General features: G+C 33.9%; 2 protein-coding genes across 3 annotated transcripts in view; one reads left to right on the top strand and one right to left on the bottom strand.

The window, feature by feature from the left end:
- Window positions 1–391: 391 nt before the first annotated feature.
- On the top strand, window positions 392–2139 carry LOC115880421. Of its 2 annotated transcripts, XM_030897617.1 has the most exons (3): window positions 392–435; window positions 486–742; window positions 1840–2139. In XM_030897617.1, the coding sequence occupies exons 2-3, from the start codon at window positions 664–666 to the stop codon at window positions 2076–2078; spliced, it is 318 nt and encodes a 105-aa protein (XP_030753477.1). In that variant the 5' UTR covers window positions 392–435; window positions 486–663; the 3' UTR covers window positions 2079–2139. The 2 variants fall into 2 exon arrangements, with proteins under 2 accessions (XP_030753477.1, XP_030753478.1); XM_030897618.1 differs by having other exon boundaries at window positions 423–742.
- A 782-nt stretch (window positions 2140–2921) lies between these two features.
- Window positions 2922–22475, bottom strand: part of LOC115880273 (E3 ubiquitin-protein ligase MYCBP2) — a 138533-nt gene continuing 118979 nt past the window's right edge. Inside the window, 22 exon segments of the mRNA XM_030897453.1 lie at window positions 2922–3214; window positions 3383–3650; window positions 3748–3957; window positions 7996–8103; window positions 8200–8385; window positions 8479–8718; window positions 10412–10581; window positions 10634–10817; window positions 11373–11601; window positions 12627–12775; window positions 12834–13103; window positions 13165–13337; window positions 14136–14321; window positions 14382–14499; window positions 14552–14806; window positions 14945–15211; window positions 15274–15445; window positions 15499–15697; window positions 15753–15803; window positions 15806–15923; window positions 15982–16421; window positions 16487–16690. Coding sequence (XP_030753313.1) covers window positions 3099–3214; window positions 3383–3650; window positions 3748–3957; window positions 7996–8103; window positions 8200–8385; window positions 8479–8718; window positions 10412–10581; window positions 10634–10817; window positions 11373–11601; window positions 12627–12775; window positions 12834–13103; window positions 13165–13337; window positions 14136–14321; window positions 14382–14499; window positions 14552–14806; window positions 14945–15211; window positions 15274–15445; window positions 15499–15697; window positions 15753–15803; window positions 15806–15923; window positions 15982–16421; window positions 16487–16690 — 4313 coding nt within the window. The 3' untranslated portion in view covers window positions 2922–3098.

Raw genomic sequence — 22475 nt, 5'->3', positions numbered from 1 at the left:
GTGTCACCTCGAAATCTTGTCACCAAAGTATGGCCGCCGATCAAATTTTGGCTTCACTAACCGATCACGGGAGAATATGCGTGTTACCCGTCCTTTCTCTTTCCTTGTCTAAGATAGTATCAGTGTGAAGATAAATTTATTGGCATTATTTTTTATTATTTTAATGGCTTATATTCTTCGGTTAGGTGGGTTTATACCGGGGTAAATCAAAACGTTGTTTTTTGCAATACGTTCAAAACACGCTGTGGAAAAAATGAGACGGGCATTTTGGTATTGGTTCATTTGGTATGATCTACATTATAGTGATTCCTTAGATAAAAATTTTAAATACTACTTATAAACCGAACGTATAACTTGTTAATATTGTTTAGTTATATGTCTGAAGTGTAAGATTATATTTTACTAAGATGCTCCAGTGGCTACGTCCGTCTTCTTGTAACATTTTATTATGTTTTAAGTCAATGGTTTTATCTCAATTGTTTTAGAGTTCCGGCTTCAGTCTCTAGATTTGAAGATAACAACAAATTCAAAGTCAATTGATTTTGATAAGTTCTTTGTTCGGTTACCTGTATATAAAGGAGAATCTAAATTACAGACAGATATTCAAAAATATCACTTATTTAAGTAAACACCTAACTCAAAAATTTAAAAAAAAGTCGAAAAATGGCATTTAAATATACCAGTTTTTTGATTATTGGATTTCTCTTGGCAGTGTCCTGCGTTCTGAGTACCCGAGCAGTCAGTAAGTATCAGGCAGTTGAATATCAAAACCATGTATTCAAGATATTAATTGATTGAATATTCTACTTTTTGAAATGTATTGGGCCCTAATTGTACTTAAAAGTAATATATTTTTACAGTGATATACCATATTGTAAACTATTTAATATTTCAGTCACTCAAAAAGTTAATTTGTATTGAATAATTGCCTACCATTAAAGGAAATTTCAGCTATAATCCTTGATGGGTATATTCTGGGTATGCAAATACTTCCTCTAAATTTTGGGATTCGTTCAACCGATTTATTCTCAAAACCTGAAACATCTACATATAAAAAGAAGCACAGGTCACTAATTAAGTATAATAAACTTCACCCTTGGAATTACTTCTGTTACAATTATAATACATTCTTCTGCATTGGCATTTTCTACTTTTCGATGGAAAACAATCAGATGATGTAACAATTCGTCTTGTGGTTACTTTTTCATAGATATCCTCATGTCAATTCAGAGACGATGAACGTGAAAATTATTTACCATAAACATCGCAAACTAAAAACCTAATAAACAATTTTGTACCGAATATAGAAATAAATTTAGTATTCTTACCTATTATCGTCCAAATCCATGTTAATAGATAATTAATATTTTGGATTCTTGTCTTTTATTTTTAAATATATTTTTGGAACTGCTGGTTTTAGTAATTATTAAATTAAACGAACTAAAAAGTCAGAAAAAATCTTTGAAAAAATAAACAATTCTTAACCATAACCTTAAAAAATGCAAATTTAATGTCAACTTTCTTTATTTTTTATTTATTCCGAACGAAATTGGAGCCACTATCGATCATACCTTGTTTTCTTTGTACCATGGTGAGAACCAGCCCCTGGACAGCCCACCTGATGAAGGGTAGGCCCAGAAACCGGTTGTGGGAGTGGAGCTTGGTTCCCCCCTTTACGACAAGCAAAACAATTTTCTTTTTACTTTATATTTTTTTTCTCTACTTTCGATTTTTCAAAATTAGAAAAAATACACAGCTAAAGGCAAGAAAATGTTATTTATTAAAATACACTAAAGCTGTAAGAATTTTGTTCATTTCATATAATTCTTCTATTTCTAGCTTGTCCTACCGATGAAGATGATCTCTCATACATAGAAGACCCTACAGACTGTTCGTATTTCTATGAATGCAGTAACGGGGAAGCCACCAGGTACCAGTGCCCTGCCGGTACCTACTACGACCCAGACATAGTTCGATATCTTGCCGCTGACGGAGTCGACTGTGGTACCAGATCAACAACAGCTAGTGGTTCTAGCACTACCAGTGCTAGTTCCAGCACTACAAGTGCTACCTTTTAGACCTTCAAAAATCTCCCTATAATGACAGCCTGTATTTAAAACATCCTAAAATAAAATTTAATATCTGAAAACATTGTTTTTTTTTCTCTCGTAGAATGTCACAAGATTACAAATTAATTAAAAAAAACTGCTAAAGAGTTTTTTGATATCATAATTTTATGTATTTGGCAATAGTTTACAATACGGTTTTTGTAGTGTCATGTACGAATAATACCATAGTTTTATTATCTTGTATTTATTTATTAATAAATTAAGTTGTTCATAAATAAATAAATTTAACCATATAGTTGCTATATATTAGACCATTTGCTACGTTCTTAGATTTTAAGTCCCAAACATTGCTCTTGAGATTTTGTCCCGCTAGAATAACCATCCGCCGCACTGTGGAGCGCTGGTCAGCGCGTGACGTAGCATTCCACGGCGACTACAGCGGCGATTTGACGCGATCGAACAGTCCTTTAGAATATACAGTACGTCTGCTCGATCTGTGTCTATGAAAGGAATGCGGACAAAAAAACATTTAAGTAAACAGCAATATTTTTATACGTCGACTTGACGAGTACGTCACCGCAAATCGCTCCGTCCACTCATTTTATTGGCTACTTGCAAATTTGTCGAATTTTTATTGATGGGACGCGACGTCTAATTTTTTACGAAAAACATCGGGAGAATATCGTTTCCCCTCTCACGGATACCCCGTAGCTACAGAACGGACAGACGTACTGTATACAGTCCTTGGTTTTAGCGTGCCTAAATAAACGTAATTTCATTTTCATAACAAAGAACAAAAATAAAAACCAAAATAAAAGACAGAAACTCAATATGAATGAAATGAAACTCAAATAAAAGTACTTATTAATTTTATTTATATGAAACAAGCATTTTTGCATGACTTTTCTCTATAAATTTAATATAATATTGACTAGACAGTGAAACTTGAAAATAAATAGAAATAATAGTATACTATAATATGTGTTTCTTTATTTATTATAATTCCAATATATTTATTTAGCGGTCTCTTTAGAAAGTGTGAGCATTTCTACATACTCCACAACCTAGAGCAAATTCTTCTCCTGTTGGGGGATGCTTCACGTGAAGCGGGCATTCATCACCCTCCAATTGAGTTGATCTGGGTCCTAAAACATTATTAGCTATTAAAAAATCCAAAAAAGTGTTGTTACAAGTATCAAACTTCAATGAAAACGTACAACGAAGTAAAACCATCCATTAAAAACTAAAGACTATAATTTTTAATAACAAAATTTTCAATAACAATAACTCAGTAATATTCCGGTACCACTTACCTGCTGGACAAAAAGGTAGTTCGCTCTTTGACAGATTCGTGACTCTCTGGAAATCGTCGTGACACGGATTGCAAAAGTGGGTGGTTCCAAAGCAGAAGAACACAGCTACTGAGCAACAGTACCTGCATTTGTACTCCAGGAAGTCAGCACCGTGTTTCGGACACATCTGAGCCCGTGCCACGTCACTGCAAGCACCACAAACTAGCTCTGCAGGGTCGTACCTGTCGTCTGCCTCAGCGTCACATCTAGCTTCACCACCATAATATGCCTGCAAAATAATACCGTTATAATATTATTGAAACTTTATTATTTACATCAATTGATTAGCTTCAAAACAGCTAAAAATAATAGTAGTACTCTATTACCTTATGGCATTTGTAACAAACGTAATAAGCATATCTGTCCATGGCATAAGAAGCTGCATCATTGAAGAACCGTGCTCCTGGCGTAATAACAGCTTCCACAGTATGCAGTCCCTCATATTCCAGACGCATCAACGCTTTTCTTTTCACATCCTTGAAGAGTTCCTGGATTGGCTCGAGTAGCTCTTCTAAAGTGGAATGCTTCATCTCCGTCTAAGAAAAAACTAGATTTTAGTACCAAAAAAAACACATAAAAGAGAAAATAAGACTTATTTTAAGCTTATTTTAACCTTTCAACAAATATGACACAACAGAAGCTGAAACGGAGCAAGTCACTCTGTCAAATCCAAGATATAAAGTCAACTTGTTAGGAGATGACAGTATTAAATACCTCTACCAACGACCTATCAAACATCAAGCAATGCAGGAAGCTGTAGGATATAAGGAGCAAATCAAGAACCAACCTATATGGATGACGGATAAGCTTGAAGAAAAGATAAGTGAAAAGAAGCTGAATTATAATAACTGGTTAGGAAATCCAACAGATGAAAATTGGCTAGCATATAAGAAGTTACAAAAGGAAGTTGGACAACAAGTAACTGAGGAAAAGAATAGTATGTGGGAAAGAAAATGCAATGATATTGAAACTTACATTGGGGAATCACGATCTACGGAAGCATGGACAACTCTGAAGGGGATGAAAACAAATACGCGTGAACGATGGACGGGAACTATATCTTTAAGTGATTGGAGGAAACATTATGAAAACCTATTAACAGAACAACGTCCACAGTTTTTGCAAAACAATGAAGCCGTCACTATTGCAGAACCTAGAACAAACATATCGATTGAGGAAACAAGCCTTGGTGTCTATGAAAAACGGTAGAGCTCCAGGACCGGGTGGTATTATGGCTGAAATGGGTAATGCGGATGTGTGTAGATCGGAATAAAATACCTAATGAATGGAAGTTAGCCTATATCACATCTATATATAAAAAAGGGAACAGAAAAGACCCGAATAACTACAGAGGTCAATTAGGAATAAGTTAGAAATATCTACTTACAACAAAATCAGTTAAGAACAGAGTGGCTTTACTGCAGGGCGTTCACGTATAGATAATCTATTTACTATCCAACAACTGATAGAAAAACGGAAGAAGATACACAACTAGCTTTTGTAGACCTTCAAAAAGCTTACAACTCCATCCCCAGAGTTAAACTATGGTACGTACTGGAACAACCTGATGTGGATGAATGTCTCATAAATTTAATTAAGGTGCTGTACAACAACAGCACAACTCGTGTTAAGAGCGGTAACAAACTGTCTGAGGTAATTTTTACAACTAAAGGCCTTCGACAGGGATGTCCTCTGACGCCTCTTTTATTTAATCTGTATTTGGAAGTGGTTCTTAGGGACTGGAAGAAGAGGTGTGGGGAATGGGCGTCCCTGTAGGAGATGACTGTTTGGTTACATTGAATTTTGCCGATGATCAGGTGGTCATAGCTCAAGATGCTTACGACCTTGAATTCATGATGAGCAGGTTAAATTCGGCATACACGGAATGGGGCCTTACTGTGAACATTGATAAAACGGAATACCTAGTGACCAATTCAGATGATAAATTTGACATTTTTATTACTGACAATGCAAAGCTCAGACAGGTTGAATGGTTTAAATATTTGGGAGCACGTATAACCAGAAAGGGACAGGACAAAACAGAAGTATCTGCTAGAATAGAACAAGGGCGGAGATTATAGGAGCACTGAATGGCATCTGGTGGGACAAAAACATAAGACCAAACACAAAAGTACATATTGGAAGAGCCGTAGTGGAGTCCGTAGTAACTTATGGGTGTGAAGTTTGGACCTTAAAAGCCGAACAAAAGCGAGCTTTGAATGCACTCGAAATGGACTATTTGAGTCGCAGTGCGAGAGTATCTAAAGTGGACAGAGTTAGGAACGTGGAAATCAGAGCCAAAATGGATGCCACACAGACAATAGTGGATAGAGTCGAACAGAGGGGCCTTAAGTGGTTTGGACACTTGCTACGCATGGAACACCAAAGATGGCCCTACCGTATCTACAGCTGGTCACCTCCTGGAAAAAGGAAAAGAGGACGGCCTAGAAGATCCTGGAATGAGGCCATCAGAAGGGCAATGGAGGACCGTAACTTGGAAGAGGAAGATGTTCTTGATCGTAACAGGTGGCGGCGCACAGTGTTGCACCTTATAGGGGAATTGGGTCAAAATTCATATTTTGAAAACAAACTAATATTAATTATTGCGACTATTTTTATTTATTTTGTTTATAAGAGAGCCAACTTTTGCTCCAAAAATGATTGCAAAATTGTCATCCCCTATGCGAGGGTGTCATCCCCCAAAATTTTTCACATGGAAAGAGGGACCAATTTATACCTTATTGAAAAGTATACCTTATTGAAAAGTATAGTATCTTTTATTTACCTAAATATTGGTGTATAGTTCTCCAAAATCGATAAGCCCCTATTGAAAATATGGAGGTTTGAAATATCAATAATAAGGAAAAAAATGCAAAATAAATTATATCAAGAAATTTGGAAGGTTTTTTAAACAAGTTTTAAAAATACGTTATTTTAGGGTAAAATCCATAGAGAAATCTTCAACATTCAAGTGGGGTATCATCCCCCCCAATTTCAAAAACCCCACTATTTTCCTAAGGGGTTGATTAATTTTCAAAAAATAACCAGCATTATATAGATAAATTAAAGTCCTCTTAATAAAATATTACTTGACCCCTATTTCCATTGGAAATAAATTGGGGGATGATACCCCCACTTAGAGGGTTAAAGAATTTGCTATGGTTTTAATACATTTGACGTATTTTTGAAAATGTGCTAGAAACTTAAAAAAATATATTATAAATTTAAAAATAAATATTTGGCATTTTTGGTATAAAATCCTAAATTGAAAATAGCAGAGGATTTCTTTAAAAATAGAAAATTAACAAAAATCGCAAAAATGCGCAAAACATGATGTATATTATTTTAATTCTACAATATTACAGTTGAGGGTTGGAACCTTTGGTGTTACACAGCAAAATAAAAACACTAAATCACCACAATACACCAAAACACTTTTACTTTTACACTGGACGCGCGTTTCGCTAACCATGTTAGCATCATCAGCAGATGATTATAAACTGAGTTATTATTTTACAAGTTATATATTTATATATATATATATATATATATATATATATATATATATATATATATATATATATATATATATATATATATATATATATATATATATATATATATATATATATATATATATATATATATATATATATATATATATATATATATATATATATATATATATATATATATATATATATATATATATATATATATATATATATATATATATATATATATATATTATATATTATATTATATTTTTATTACAAGTTATTTTTTACAAGTTACCCATTTTTCGTATAACATGCTGTTGGGAATAGCAGAGGATTGTTCTAAAAATAGAAAAATAGCAAATTCCGCAAATCTCCGCAAAAATGATTGTTATCATTTTAAACTAAATTGTTTAAAGATTTTATTTTCAAAATTTCTTCGGACTATATTGATATATTTTTTTGTAATTCTAAGTCAAAGTTGATTTTTTTTTTTTTTAATTAAATAAATACTAAAGGCAAATAACGTAACTGACTGCTTACCTTCTAAATTAATATCCATAGTCTCCTTAATGTTTAAAAATAATAAAAAACTTAAAATGACAAAGTGCCTCTTATAGAATAAATTTTACACTAATCTTTCAATTAACGCACATAATTATTTTTCGTTTTCTTTATCTCTGTTTCTTTGGAATTCGTAAACAATAAAAAAAGAACATTCTATTTTTATTATCAGCAGACATTCCTCTAAAGATAGGTGTATTTACAAACCCAAAAATAAATACATGCATTTTTGAATTATGTCCATTTATAAATGTAGAACTATGTAGAATGTGGATAACATAGGAGGTTGCAACACTGCAAGGTTTAGATACACCGTAGAGAAATCTCAGGTGAATAAACAAGTGGCACTAAAAAGTTTTTTCAAATTTCCCGGAAAATGTCAAGAAAAATTTTAAATTTTCAACATTTTTTTTTCGCAAAAAACCTCATAGGCGTGTTTCTGGGGTTGAACTATACCACCAGTTAAAATATTTGCACTTATTTCTGGGACACCCTGTATATATAAATCCTTACCTTACAAATTGGACACAAAGAAAACGAAAATGTTATCCTCGGTCCAGCCCATCGTTTCATCAGAACAGCCTTGCAACAGTGTAGGTGAAACACGTGACCACACTGAAGCTGGAATAACCAAGAAAAAATAAATTAAAACGTTGAGAAAAGTTTTTAAAAAGTTTGATTTGGGTTTTGATTCAAAACTATACAAAAAAATCATACTTGTATGGCCGGAGCACAGGATAAGGCTTCAGTGAAACAAATCATGCACATGTCGTCCGCGTCTTGACGTAAGCTGACGTCGTTTGAGCATCCGTGTAAGCAAGGGAGACATTGGGTTTCCCCCAAAACTCCCCCACACATATGACCGCAATTTTGAAGCTTCGGGCAAGCTGTTTTACCATAATCCTACAAAAAAAATTTTGTAAAATATAATTTTACATTTAATTTTTTACCTCAAAAAAAGTCTTTGAATTAAAAAAATCTATATAAAATAAAAACCTGGCATTCTGAATCTGCACAAACGTTTCCGATGGCTAAAAGTCCGGAATTTCCGGTGGTACCGCAAAATCTACATATTCCCGTGATGCCTCCTGTCCTAGTACGGGTACCGCCTTCTCTGAACTCGACCAGAGCTTTCAAGGTGCGAGAATCGGCCAAGGCTAGTACCCAGAATAATTTGGTTCTTCCACAGCCTTCATGGAGTTCGACCTTGATGGCTTCCTCTTCTTCTTTGCATACCTGAAATGAAAAAAAAATGTTAAAAATACTTTTTTAATTGTGAACATAAATACAATATGATCAAAAAAAAACCGGCGTCAGCGTTGGCTATGAAATAAAGATCGCTGTCATTTTAGTGCAGAAATAAGTGCAAGAAGGGGTAGTAGATCTCGATAAAAGAATTTTCTCTTTATCGTGTTTCAAATAAGTATGTACAAAATAACGAAGTTATTTTACTTTGAAAATGCCCAAAAAAAAAAATTTTTTGCTAAAATTTTGAGAGCCACAGTGGTTCCCCTTAATTAGCTGCGCGGTCATAATTTATGTATTTGGCAATACTTTACAATACGGTTTTTGTGTGTCATGTACGAATAATATCATAGTTTTATTATCATGTATTTATTTATTAATAAATTAAGTTGTTAATAAATAAATAAATTTAACCATATAGTTGCTATATATTAGACCATTTGCTACGTTCTTAGATTTCAAGTCCCAAACGTTGCTCTTGAGATTTTGTCCCGCTAGAATAACCATCCGCCGCACTGTGGAGCGCTGGTCAGCGCGTGACGTAGCATCCCACGGCGACTACGACAGCGGCAATTTGACGCGATCGAACAGTCCTTTAGAATATATACAGTCCTTGAGGATGCCTCGAAATTTGATTATAAACTGACAATCATACACTACCAAATTATGAGAAATCTGTACCTGTCGCAGATGACCTACCCCTCTCTCCCCTACGTGAGATTTAGTAAGTAACAGCTTGACCCCCTTCACCCTTGATTCTCCCAAGAATTAATAAACTCCCCCATCATAGATTTTAATTTTGAATAAGAAGACTAAGGAAGGAGCATATCAAAAATCTTAGGTACACCGCGATGGGCCTCAAATATGGCCGACTTAAATTCCGGTTTATCAGTGCCGTTCTAATTTTATTTAAAAAATGTAAAACTATGATGTAGGGTAGACGTGGGATGGACTCAATAATTTGTTATTTTATTTTACGTTGTGAATAAATGTTGGTAGTTATTAAAATTGTTATAAAAATATATAATTCTAATAAAAATAGATAAGTTATAATAAGTATTTATTACCACAAACATCCGATACGCTACTGAAGCAGGTAAGTCAAATTAACGTATCTAAATTCTTTGACGTCTAATCTTTGACAAGTAATAAATAAAAGCTAAAATGCAAGAAAAATATATAATTTAGTTAATTTAAGTGAATTTGATAAATGATCGGTTTACTTCACGTATGTATATTATATAGTCACTTACTAGCGAAAAGTTGTTCCATTATTTCACTCAATTTTTGCCGAGATCTACCGCACGCTACACAACCAACTATTTTAGAGTCTTTTTCGATAAATCGCGATAGTGTCACTGTTAATTTAAGTTCTGCCACAATTTCCATCTAGATTTACTACCTTTATACAACTATCAGTAGTAGAATAAATAATAAATAACATAAAATAAGCTCCGTAAAGACTGACAAATCCACAAAATTTCAAATCAAATTCAAATGTGTCAAATGAATCGTCAAACAGAACTGTCAAGGATCCCCACCCTAGAGAGCTTTTATGGTGGCTTTTCCGCCCACCATGCATGAATACATGGATAGCATTATGCTCCTTCCTTAGTCTTCTTATTCAAAGGATTTTACTAATAAACCGACAATCATACACTAACAAATCGTGATAAATATTTACCTGTCGTAGATGACCTCTGGTTTTTCTGTGCAAATGCAAAAATCTGTCACAGTCAGCACACAGATTTCCACAAATGTTGCACTGGACCACAGCAGTGGTTTCACCATCATCATGGTTGCTACACATTGGTCTAGGTGGTATTGTGTGGCCTTCAGTCTTGCTCCACTGTCCTAGAAATTAACCAAACGTATTTTAGAGCTCCCTGTATATATTAATAGTTACCGGAAGATAATCTTTCGACGTGTTCCTTATCCAGAACGCACAGTGAGGCTAGAGCTAGCCAGAGTGTTGGTGTTTTCAAGCAGGCACTTGGTAATCTTTGTTCTTCACTCAAACATGTTAGATTTAATATGTTTTCCGCTATGGCGCTTTTAGTTATATTCGCCCATAATTCAGACATTTTACCCTAAAAAATATATAATTTTTCTAACCAATTTTAGTTATTTTTTATACAAGACAATAATGCAATTTTATCGTCGTGTATGAAACAATATTTCTTTTCCATAGCGGGTCACGTTTTATAAAATATTCAGAAATGATTATTTCAAGGAATTTATTACGAGTAGAAAAAATATTGTGCTGACATTAATTTGACAAATAAATAAAGCTGCCTCTTTAGTTGTCAGTTTTGAGTCAATATTTTTTAATTCTCTTCGTGTCGATTACTGATTGAATTGGAGCCAGAAATCGCCCAAAACGAAATAAGTAAATTACCAACAGATATTCATGCTGAGGCGACAAACGCCATATCCAAACTACTTCCGTTTAAATCCCGAATAACTTATGAAAAGGAATACAAAAGTTTTCAAAAATGGAAGCAATTAAAAAACGTGCGAGAAGAAATAAAGTTTTTAACGTATCCTCGCTGTTAAACTACTATTTTATCTACTATTTTTGATAGATATAAGGCAAATTTAACAGTTGCTATGGAAAAAAATTATAAATAATATCAAAGACTTACCGCGCTCATATCTGTGATTAACTGCACGATTACTTCAGCTAGTTTCCTGTTAGGCGATCCCCTGAGCCACCATCTTGAGCCTACGTCATCCGTAGACTGTATCGACGTTGCCAGACTGACTGTGTTAACTTCTTTGGCTGTGCTGCCACCTCCGGATTTGCTCTTAACCTTGACCTGAACCGTTAGAGACTTGGCAATGATGCTCAAAAAGATGTCTAATATACCGATTCTGCAAGTAAAAGTAATAATTATTTAAGATCTCGAATAGTTGTACTCACTCTGTATAACAGTGATCGGAGGTGTACTATGATAGTTGTGTCTTTCAGTATAATTGGTTGGACAAGGTTGGACAGTCTATAAATGACATAAGTAGCTATACTCTCAGGAAAAAGTTTTTTTTTTCTCAGGAAAAATTTCGACAGACGATGACAGAAGAAAAGCAGATGACATCCCATACCAATCTAATTATTTTACTAAAAAAGTTTCTAATATTTTTTAAGTTTACTATGGATGGGTTTAAATATAAATCCGTCATACGTCGTCTCTTGTTGTTTTTAACCAGTTTTATTGGTTTATTTCAAAAATGACAGATCATATTTCAATTCTCTTGGTTTGACGGAACGATGAACGACAAACGGACACCGATGCGTATGAACTGGCCTTTAGATTTTTGAGGCTTGTCAAAGTCTTGCCAAATTATAGGTTATGATTTTGTGTCAACTTATGTCAAATATCTGCGTTTTGGAAGATGATGCATTTTGATTCGTGTTATTCGGGTGTTTTGTGTCTTTTGAAGTCAATTGGAGGAAAAATCGAGGGAAAATTAACTGTAGACCCAGAACACAGTTTATAGTTAATACTCGCTGCCCAGGCAGAAAGTCTTATAGACCAATCAAGTTACCATCAATAAAGTTTGTATACCATCTCGTATATGCTACAAGGATCATACTAAACATATACTAAAAACTGGAATAGCTATAAAATATCGATATCACACGATAGGTGAAATAATGGATTTTAGTACTGCAGAAAAATAATGTCAAAAGGTACTGGTTTAAAAAAAATTAAGATTAAAGTTAATTAATCAATCTTTAAGATATACAATTTAGTAAGTTGTTTTATTTATAATTACAGTTGTACCAACTTATTTCTATGTAAAATAAAATAAACTACTTTGAAATTAAAATGACAGACACATCTATCACTGTCAAGGATCTTGTCGTTGAACAGACTATATTTTATATCATGTTATACCTGTTTACATCAAACTTTGACAAGGAAGAATCTTTGTTAGCCACAGGAACAATGTTAAAATCCTTCGGAGGTAAATTAGTCACTCCCACAACTTTTGCAAAAAATTCCAAGGTGATTTCAGGAAGCATTCTCCTCAATAACGACGTAACCTGTAACATAACAAATATTTAAAACAAAATTTAGTTAATTAAACTCACTCTAAGTTACCTGTCTTTGAACTCTAGCACTTCCTGTGTGCAGCAAAACCAGTAAATCCCCCAAAAGACCTCCTTGATGTGACAGATAGGCTCTACCAACTGAACTGCCTGAAAGAGCTAGTACCATTGACAACATCTCGAAGCAGTAAGTGTCTGAGTTCTTTGCTATATCCGAACTGCCTTGAGATGAAATGGTTGAAGTGGTGAATAAGTTTGAAGCCCATTCGTCTCTAACCCTTTCGGTTTCCTTGCGTATTGCCTGGACTATATGAACTATAACCTGGATAAAAAAAAATTATTCAAGTTTGTTTAAAAAAATATATGAAAATATTATAATCAACCTGTTTTTGTAAATGGGTTAGTTTACTTCTGCTGAAGAGAATTCCAACCATGTGCTCTCTGAGGTCGTTGCTTTCTTCCAGAGGCTCTATACTGTCACTGACTGATAAAGTGTCGCCGTTCAAAGCATTGTTCTGGTTTTCCTCACCCTGTATTAGTTTTCCAAATACTTGAGCTAAAAATATGATAATATTTATAAGAATTCCTTTAATAAATAAACTATCCAAAAGATAATTACAACATAATCAACAATCTTATAATTGAATTTCTAGCAAGTTTATCTCTTAAAACCAATATAAAAACATCAACGTTTTTTGAATGAAACATAATATACAGGGTGGTCCAAACTGTATTCCGGAAACTTCGGCAATATATTCTGCAGATAAAAATAAGTAAAAAAGTTTGTATAAATGTATGTCCTAAAATGCTTGATTTCGCAGATACAGGGTGTAGAAATTTCATTTTTATTTCGATTTTTTCCAAATAATTTCTGAAGTAACGTCAATATTTGGATGAAAATTTATGCCTGGGAGTTTTTTGACATGGAAAATTAGATATTGATGTCAATATGACTCCTATTTGTAGGGGGCGCCACCTACATGTGTTTTAACTGTTTTGAAGAGTAATAACTTTTCGTCCGTACCTGTATAAAACTACTGAAAAAAAAATATATACATCAAATTTATCTTGTTAAAAAAACTCCCATATATCAATTTTTAGCTAAATATTGACGATACTTCACAAATTATTTGCAAAAAATCGAAATGAAAATGAAACTTCTACACCCTGTATCTCCACAACTAAGCGGACATACATTTATACGAACTTTTTTACTTATTTATTGATTTACCTACAGAATATGCTGCCGAAGTTTCAGGAATACAGTTCGGACCACCCTGTATCTAAGAGTACATTAATTGACATGATACATTCAACAATGCCTATGAAGCCTTCAAATTGTTCTATTTATTACCTGTGATTAATCTGAACACCCTTAGAGTCTCACTTTCACAATTCCTCTGTTGGATAGTACAAGCACTGTAAAGTTTACCAACTTTCAGTACTTCTCCATCTACTTTTCCTAAAATCCTGATCTGTCTCAGACGAACTGAGTTATCTGGACCTTTCAGTTCCAACTTGACTACTGTATCATTACTCTCTGTTTAAAAAAAATTATAAATTTAAAAGAAATTAAGTAAAAAAAATGTTTTATTATTACCCATTATGGAACCTTTAACCCATCCACCCAGTAACCTAGTCTCGACCTCGACAGTCCTGAGTTTGGTCAGTTCATCGCTGTTTTGTCCAGAATAAAATGTTATAGTTGATATCTTGTTCTAAAAAACTCATATATTATCTCTGGAATAAAAGAAATAATAAGTATTTTACCCCTAAGTCTCTACAGTTATCCACATGGACACAGATTAAAACTGGATGATGTCCATGGGCACAAATCAAAGTTATACTCTTGGTTTTATTCCTATCTTCGTCTCCGCTTTCCCAAAAAGTTTCAGTAGATCCATCAGTCAAACTGCCTACCATAGCTTGTCTGCTTGAGGCTTTGATTTCAACTGATTGCGTCAGGTCTTTGAGGCACTCAACTGAAGCTGTTGGTTGATTAAATGCACTTTCGTGCATTGATATCTAAGAAAAATATATTAAAATACCTCTATTTAATTTAAAAAATAAATTTCGCAAAAAGTAAAGTAAGGTACAGCGAACTAGTAGACAGAAAAAACATTTTAATAATTATGATTAAATGTAAGAAATAAAAAAACTTACTGTAAAGTCTTCTATTTCTTCACTTCTGGACAGAATCTTGCTGATATTGCTGAACACTTGAGATCTGTGCAGAAAACTGTGATCAGAGGGTGAGAACTTCAGTCCCCAGCATCTAACTGCTATTTGTTGAAGTGCTGAGCCCATTGGTAGTAAGATCATAATGTTAGCTATGGTTTGCAGAAGGGAATGAAAGGTTGCTGGCAAGGGATGGACGGCATCTCCTGCTATAGTGATGTCGGATAATGGATGTTCACAGATGTTTAATTCCTGAAAAATAAAGACAAGGGATTGATAATATCGAAAAAATATAAATAGATTTTAAAACTAACTTCGTCTGATTTTTTTGGAGGTCTGTTATCTTCCTCTGACTCCATCTCAATTTCAATTGGTGTGAGCGAAGTGACAAACCACCATAACAAATCATGTAAGCATATTGGTTGTGTGACAGACCTCAAAAGCCAATTCAGAGCTTGCATGGCATATACCCTACACATCGCTTTCCTAAAAAGAGATAATTAACTTAAAGTCGATAACAATAAATGTTATTAACTAACCTTAAAGCTTGCTTCATCGATAGTCTCAGAGAATCCAGATCGTGCTGCTGAGTTACAAACTGCAAAACGGGCCTTTGGAGCAAATTTAGACATTCCCTGTACTCGGAAATGTCAGTTTTAACTATTGCAGTCAATTCCTCCTTGGGTATTAATTTTTGAAGAGCCGGTGAAGGATTACACAGTAAAGAAGATCCAGCTTCTGAAAAATATGTTGGTAACTTATTAATAAAAAAATGTAAAGTCTCCATATTTACCGCCAGCAATTTCCGAGCTGCTGTTGTTTCGTCTTCGCATCATGATGATCCTCCATCGTATCCAGTCTTAGCCCACGGAATTCCGTTGGTGCCCATGGAGACAGATCTGTGGAACCTCATTCCCTTGATGGCGTCTCCTTCGTTTTCAGACAAAGATACTTCTGATAGTGGCTAATAAAAAATTTATTGTTATTGTCACAAAAATCTGGAGATATAAAAACAATCTTACTCGTTGTTTAGAGGTACTTGGTTGATTGTTTAAACCATTCTGGACGTTTAATCTTGGAATCATCTCATTGTAAAACAGAGATTCATCAAAAAAATTGTACCCTCCCAGTGTTTGTAGACACTGGAAAGGAGGTAGAGGTCCAAATGGTCCAGAACAGTCAGGTGGAGTAATATTTTCGGACACTGAAGGCATTATACTAGCTGAAGACCTTCTTTGATGGCCTATGCCACAATCTGCAGAACTAGCTAAATCCAGAAGGAACATCGCGTTATTTTTCATCATTATATGTTGTTCAGTACCGCTGCTTATCGACCTCGAGTTCAAAGACTTCCTGTACACCATGGTCTTTGATTTTTGCGAGGACTGCTTGTTACTGGACTTTCCAGATTTCATGTACTTCTCTCTGCATTGCTCGCAAAGCAAATACCAAGAACTACCAGCTATAATAGAGGAAATTCAAAAAAATCCAGTTTTTTTTATGGCATAGTAATAAAAAATAACTTACGAACACCACCATCTCCACAATTTCCAGCCCATCCAAGGCAATAATTTCCTCCAGAATTGTATCCTTTTCCTCCAGCATGTTGGCCACATCCTGGATGATCCTGGTGCATGTGGTACGTCACTGGATGAGGGTAGCTATCACCACACAGCTCACACAAAGTGTCACCTCCTGATGAGTGCAAGTATGATGAAAGACCTATATCCTCTGAAAAAAAAATGGTTTACATTAGTGATGTGTCGGTATTTGAGTAACGCGATTTTGGAGCGGTTTTTTTTGTAACGTCCGTCGTGTCGCGCTCCACAACGAATCATGAACCTGTTACTGAAGAACGACGATCATAATGACGACAAAATTATAAATTATTTATAATTTGCAAATAAATTATTTATAATCGCCCTTGAAGTTAGCTCGAACCGTAGTAACCGCATAGCGACGTGTTCAGCTCCAGCCGTCGCGATTTCGTCGGTCGCCAACAGTAGTATCAGGAACTGGTAAGTCCGTAGCGCCGCGCGATCTCGATCGGGACGTGTTCGCTCCAGCCGTCGGTCGCGCTCCTAGAGTTGTAGTTCCCTATCGCGAACAGAAGTCACTGCTGTAAATGGGCATCGACTCTCGACCTCGGCGGCGACCTACTTCGCTCCAGCCGTCGCGCTCCTGGAGTTTTAGTTCCCTGTCGCGAACAGAAGTAACTGGTCCCTGCTGTAACTGACTATAGACGCTCGGCCTCGGCGGCGCGGCGTGGCTGCCACTTACTTCGTTCCAGCAGGAACGCTGGAGCGCTTCTAGGGTTTCGTTTTCGCCTGTCGCGATTTGGTCGGTTACTATTGACGTTGGTGCTCCCGTCGCTACGCTATTTTCGAAATAGCAATTTTTGGAATGTACTAGGCATGGTATAAAATAGCATTGTTAGAAAGATGAAACGTAAAAGCAATTAAAATTAAATAAAAATGTTATTTGCTTTTATACATTTATACATATAAGTTTTATTGTTTATATCTATTTTTAAGGTCTAATGATGTCTAGAATTGCCGAAACCGATCACCAATAAAGAATTTTTTTGACAGGTGGTTTAAACTTTGTTCTTGATTTTAACATTAAATATATTATGTTGCAATATAATATATTTTTGTATTTCTCAGCATCGAAAATTTTAAAAAACATAGGGCCATTTTCTATAAGGTAAACACCGCTCTCCATAGGCATTCTATCAAATTCAAATAAATTAACTACTGTGTTTTAGTATAATATGATTGATAATAAATACATGTTAGGTAAATAAACCTTTTTACAAAAATATGAATAAATAAAGAAGAAAATATGATTGAAAAAAAAACGGAAACTTGTAAAGCCACTCTCAATTGATTAAAAATAAAATCCTAATTAGAGTAAATATAATCTAACACATTTTACTAACATATGTGGGGATAACGTAAGAATGATTTTATGCTTACCTGACATAAACATTAACATTTTACTTCTAAATTTTCCCACGAATAAGAAATATATATAGATAAAAACATGCATATAGATAAAAATTTTAGCATATGTATTTATATATGATGAAATAATGATTCTAATTATGTCATTTTTTTATTGTTTAAAAAAAATGAAAATCGACCAGTGTGTCGTGCGAAATAAGGGTAGGCGCCTCCAGTATTATAATATTAAGCCAAAATTTCCAATAACCAGCGGCGCGGCGCTCGACATTGATGGATAATATATTTTCACAACTGGCGTTCATTGATAAAAGTATTACTTAAATTTTATGTTAATTTGTTGATAAGTTCCAAAAATTGGTTTTATTATTTTTTAAAGTCCGTGACCGCAGGCGCCTTTAGGGCTTTGGCGCCGTCGTGCGCCGCACGACCTTGCCCATATGGGCGCCGCGTCCCTGAACAAAAGATAGAAAAATGTAATTATCTTACAAATGTGTGTTTTTTTTCTTTAAATTGCAGCGGTTACAACGTGGATCAGAAGAATATAAATCTAAATTATTGTTGGAAAAAATAAAAATTCTTCACTCTGAATAGATGGCGAATAAACAGTATCGAATACCAATAAATGCATGTACAGGGTGGGTCAAATTCGACGCTTTTAAATGGAAACACCCTTTTCTATAGGAGATAGACGAAAACTAATATCGGTGTCTGGAGCTCAATTTTCATCAAAAACATGATGGTGAAAACAGCACATCAATATCTGTTACCGTTTCGGAGTTACGGGGTGTTTTTCAAAAATGTGCATTTTTAACAAATCGCTGTAACTTTTTTGCTATGGAAAATTTTGTATTTCTATGAAAACATTTCCAAAGCACCTTTTTACGTAGAATTTAATGGTTTAAGTATAATTTTTTTAAAATTGATAATTTAGGAGTTATCAACAGAAAAAATGATTTTTTATTTGGGACACCCTCTATATTTTTAATTAACTGAAAAGAATTTAAAATTACCTTTCCAAAAATATAGCACACTTGATATTTTGTTATAATTCCCTTCGAAATACAGAATTTTTAAAAGTTCGCCACTTTTAACTAGTAGGCTTTGGACCCTTTATTGATGATATGCCCTTAATGGAACTCGAAAACATATTTTTCCAGCAAGACGACGCACCGCTTCTGAGCGCTGAAGTTATCAGCAAATTTTTGCATCCAATTTCAACAATAATTGAATAGCTAACCAAGATTCCAGCCGTTGGCCGTCGAGGCCGCCTGACTTAGTGCCCATGGATCTAATCCTGTGGATATATTTGCGGAAAAATAAAGGTTCCTTATTCTTCCTTATAATCTAGACAAGAATTAGAAATACTTCACAGTTATGAGAGGGTATCTTTCACCCCCACTGAGTTAATGAATTCCGCGAGAAATGTTCAAAAACTGCCCCGTCTGTCCATAACAGAAGACGGTCGATATGTCGAACGCCTGTAGCAAAATCTCATGTCTTTGTTTGCTATTTAGTTTTATTGTTATTAGATATAGTTTAAATGTGTATTGATGTTAATTTCTGATTGTTAAAATTCTGAATCTCTCATAGCAAATATTATTTTCGTTTTAATTGATGCTCAAAGCTAGATTTTTTTGCATTACAGCCGGTGCCTTTCAAAGCCTACTCATTTAAAGCGGGCGAATTTTTATATACTATATATCTCGAAGAGGAATCGAGCAAAATATCAAGTGTGTTATATTTTTGGAAAGGTAATTTTAAATTATTTTTAATATATTAAAAATATACAGGGTGTCCCATATAAAAAATCAAATTTTCTGTTGATAACTCTTAAATTATTAATTTTTAAAAAATTATATTTAAACCATTAAATTCTACATAAAAAGGTGCTTTGGAAATGTTTTCATAAAAATACAAAATTTTCCATAGCAAAAAAGTTACAGCGATTTATTAAAATTGCATATTTTTGAAAAACACCCCGTAACTCCGAAACGGTAACAGATATCGAAATGCGGTTTTCACCATCATGTTTTTGACAAAAATTGAGCTCCAGACACCGATATTAGTTTTCGTCTATCTCCTATAGAAAAGGGTGTTTCCGTTTAAAAGCGTCGAATTTGACCCACCCTGTACATATTTTAAGTCAATCTATTCGTGCCTAAATAATAAAAACAACGTCAGTTTAGGGAATAGGGCATATTTTTTTATTTTATTTAATAGTTTAATTTCTAAAATTGAAACCTAACGTATTGCCACTATCATAAATTCTTCTAGTCATCCTGTATTGTTGACAAATTTGTCTATGAAATTGTTTATGAATTTACACGAGCACAGAGATAACGGCAAGGTTGGGAATAGTTGCAGTTTGTGAAAAAAGGTGGTGGAAAAGTAAATAAATCTCAGCAAAATGTATTTTGAGGTGGGAGAATGTAGAAATGAGTGGGAGGGGGGTTAATCACTGCGATTTTACAGATCTATTGTCTCTCCCTTTATTGAGTTATAATTCATCATGTCAGTCCCAGGGCTTTGACAAAAGCCAGTAGTTGGGACGGTTTTATAGAGGGTAATTCTCCATCGTCAATATCAGTTGTACCCTTTGAATAAGAAGACTAAGGAAGGAGCATAATGCTATCCATGTATTCATGCATGGTGGACGGAAAAGCCACCATAAAAGCTCTCTAGGGTGGGGATCCTTGACAGTTCTGTTTGACGATTCATTTGACACATTTGAATTTGATTTGAAATTTTATGGATTTGTCAGTCTTTACGGAGCTTATTTTATGTTATTTATTATTTATTCTACTACTGATAGTTGTATAAAGGTAGTAAATCTAGATGGAAATTGTAGCAGAACTTAAATTAACAGTGACACTATCGCGATTTATTGAAAAAGACTCTAAAATAGTTGGTTGTGTAGCGTGCGGTAGATCTCGGCAAAAATTGAGTGAAATAATGGAACAACTTTTCGCTAGTAAGTGACTATATAATATACACACGTGTAGTAAACCGATCATTTATGAAATTCACTTAAATTAACTAAATTATATATTTTTCTTGCATTTTAGCTTTTATTTATTACTTGTCAAAGATTAGATGTCAAAGAATTTAGATACGTTAATTTGACTTACCTGCTTCAGTAGCGTATCGGATGTTTGTGTTAATAAATACTTATTATAACTTATCTATTTTTATTAGAATTATATATTTTACAACAATTTTAATAACTACCAACATTTATTCACAACGTAAAATAAAACAACAAATTATTGAGTCTACCACACGTCTACCCTACATCATAGTTTTACATTTTTTAAATAAAATTAGAACGACACTGATAAACCGGAATTTAAGTCGGCCATATTTGAGGCCCATCGCGGTGTACCTAAGATTTTTGATATGCTCCTTCCTTAGTTTTCTTATTCAAAGGTTGTAACTAAGTCCATGGCACGAATGGTTGTAACAGCTGGTACAATTTTAAGAACCTGACAACACTGGTTGGGAGTAGGTAACTAATGCCAGAAATACTGCATAAGCGATAGAGATGAGCAAAACTACGATTTTCCAATCGCAGTTGAAACTGCGATTGTGATTTATAAATCGCTGCGACTGAAACCTGCGATTGCGATTTTGATATTTTTAAATTGGTACGCTGTAAACTGGGAAGCTCAATCCCAAAATGTTCAATAAAAAACAGAACACGTAATATTTTCATCAATTACCAAAAAAAATCCACAATTAACTTTTCCTTTTTTTAAACATTTTTGATTAGAACAGAACCAATAAATTTAAAAGGGAAATTAAAAATACATAAAATGTTCAACATATTCGAATGTGCTTTTCGACAGTCTGTAGGTATACTAACGAAAAATTTATTATAAAAAGGTTGCCGCCAACCTTACAGATAACTAGAAAAAAAAACTGTTTATTTTATCTTTTTTTCTTTTAAAAACATTTTCTTTATACAGGGTGTCCCAGAAATAAGTGCAGATATTTTAACTGGTAATATAGTTCAACCCCAGAAACACGCCTATGAGGTTTTTTTTGCGAAAAAAAAAATTGAAAATTCGAAATCTTTTGAAAATTTTTTTGGAAATTTTTTAAGTTTTTAGTTAAAAAACATAATTTCTTGATAATTGCATAATTTGCAAGAAGGAAAATCCAGAAAAGATCCAGAGAATCTCAAAATTTTAGCAATTTTTTTTTTGGTAATTTTCAAAGTAAAATAACTCCGTTATTTTGGACTTATTTAAAAAACGATAAAGAAAAAGTATGTTTCTTTTATCGAGATCTACCACCCCTTAAAATATTTGCACTTATTTCTGGGACACCCTGTATATGTAACTCAAAAGAAGCCGACACGCTGACGGCTTTCATACGACCAGTCCAGTGCAAGTGCAAACTTTCGAACTTTTAGATAAATAAAAGGACAATATCACATTTTATTATATTTGAAATTTCTCTAAAATGAAAAAAAAACTGATTGTATTTGTAAAGGATGTATTTAAATTAACATAGCAGTCGATCCACAACTGTTAGTTAATACTCAGAAA

This window comes from Sitophilus oryzae, unplaced genomic scaffold, assembly GCF_002938485.1.
Source record: "Sitophilus oryzae breed Bouriz unplaced genomic scaffold, Soryzae_2.0 scaffold_1621_pilon_pilon, whole genome shotgun sequence".
NCBI classification, from domain to species: Eukaryota; Metazoa; Arthropoda; class Insecta; order Coleoptera; family Curculionidae; genus Sitophilus; species Sitophilus oryzae.
The sequence above is the reverse complement of the archived record's forward strand: the minus strand, read 5'-3'. Positions and strand labels throughout refer to the sequence as shown.

What these genes read in the sequence shown, in the direction of transcription:
- LOC115880421 (XM_030897617.1), top strand. Translation starts at nt 664, where the DNA reads ATGGCATTTAAATATACCAGTTTTTTGATTATTGGATTTCTCTTGGCA. An exon ending in TCTGAGTACCCGAGCAGTCA is followed by an intron (nt 743 to 1,839) that starts GTAAGTATCAGG and finishes TTCTATTTCTAG; the next exon opens with CTTGTCCTACCGATGAAGAT.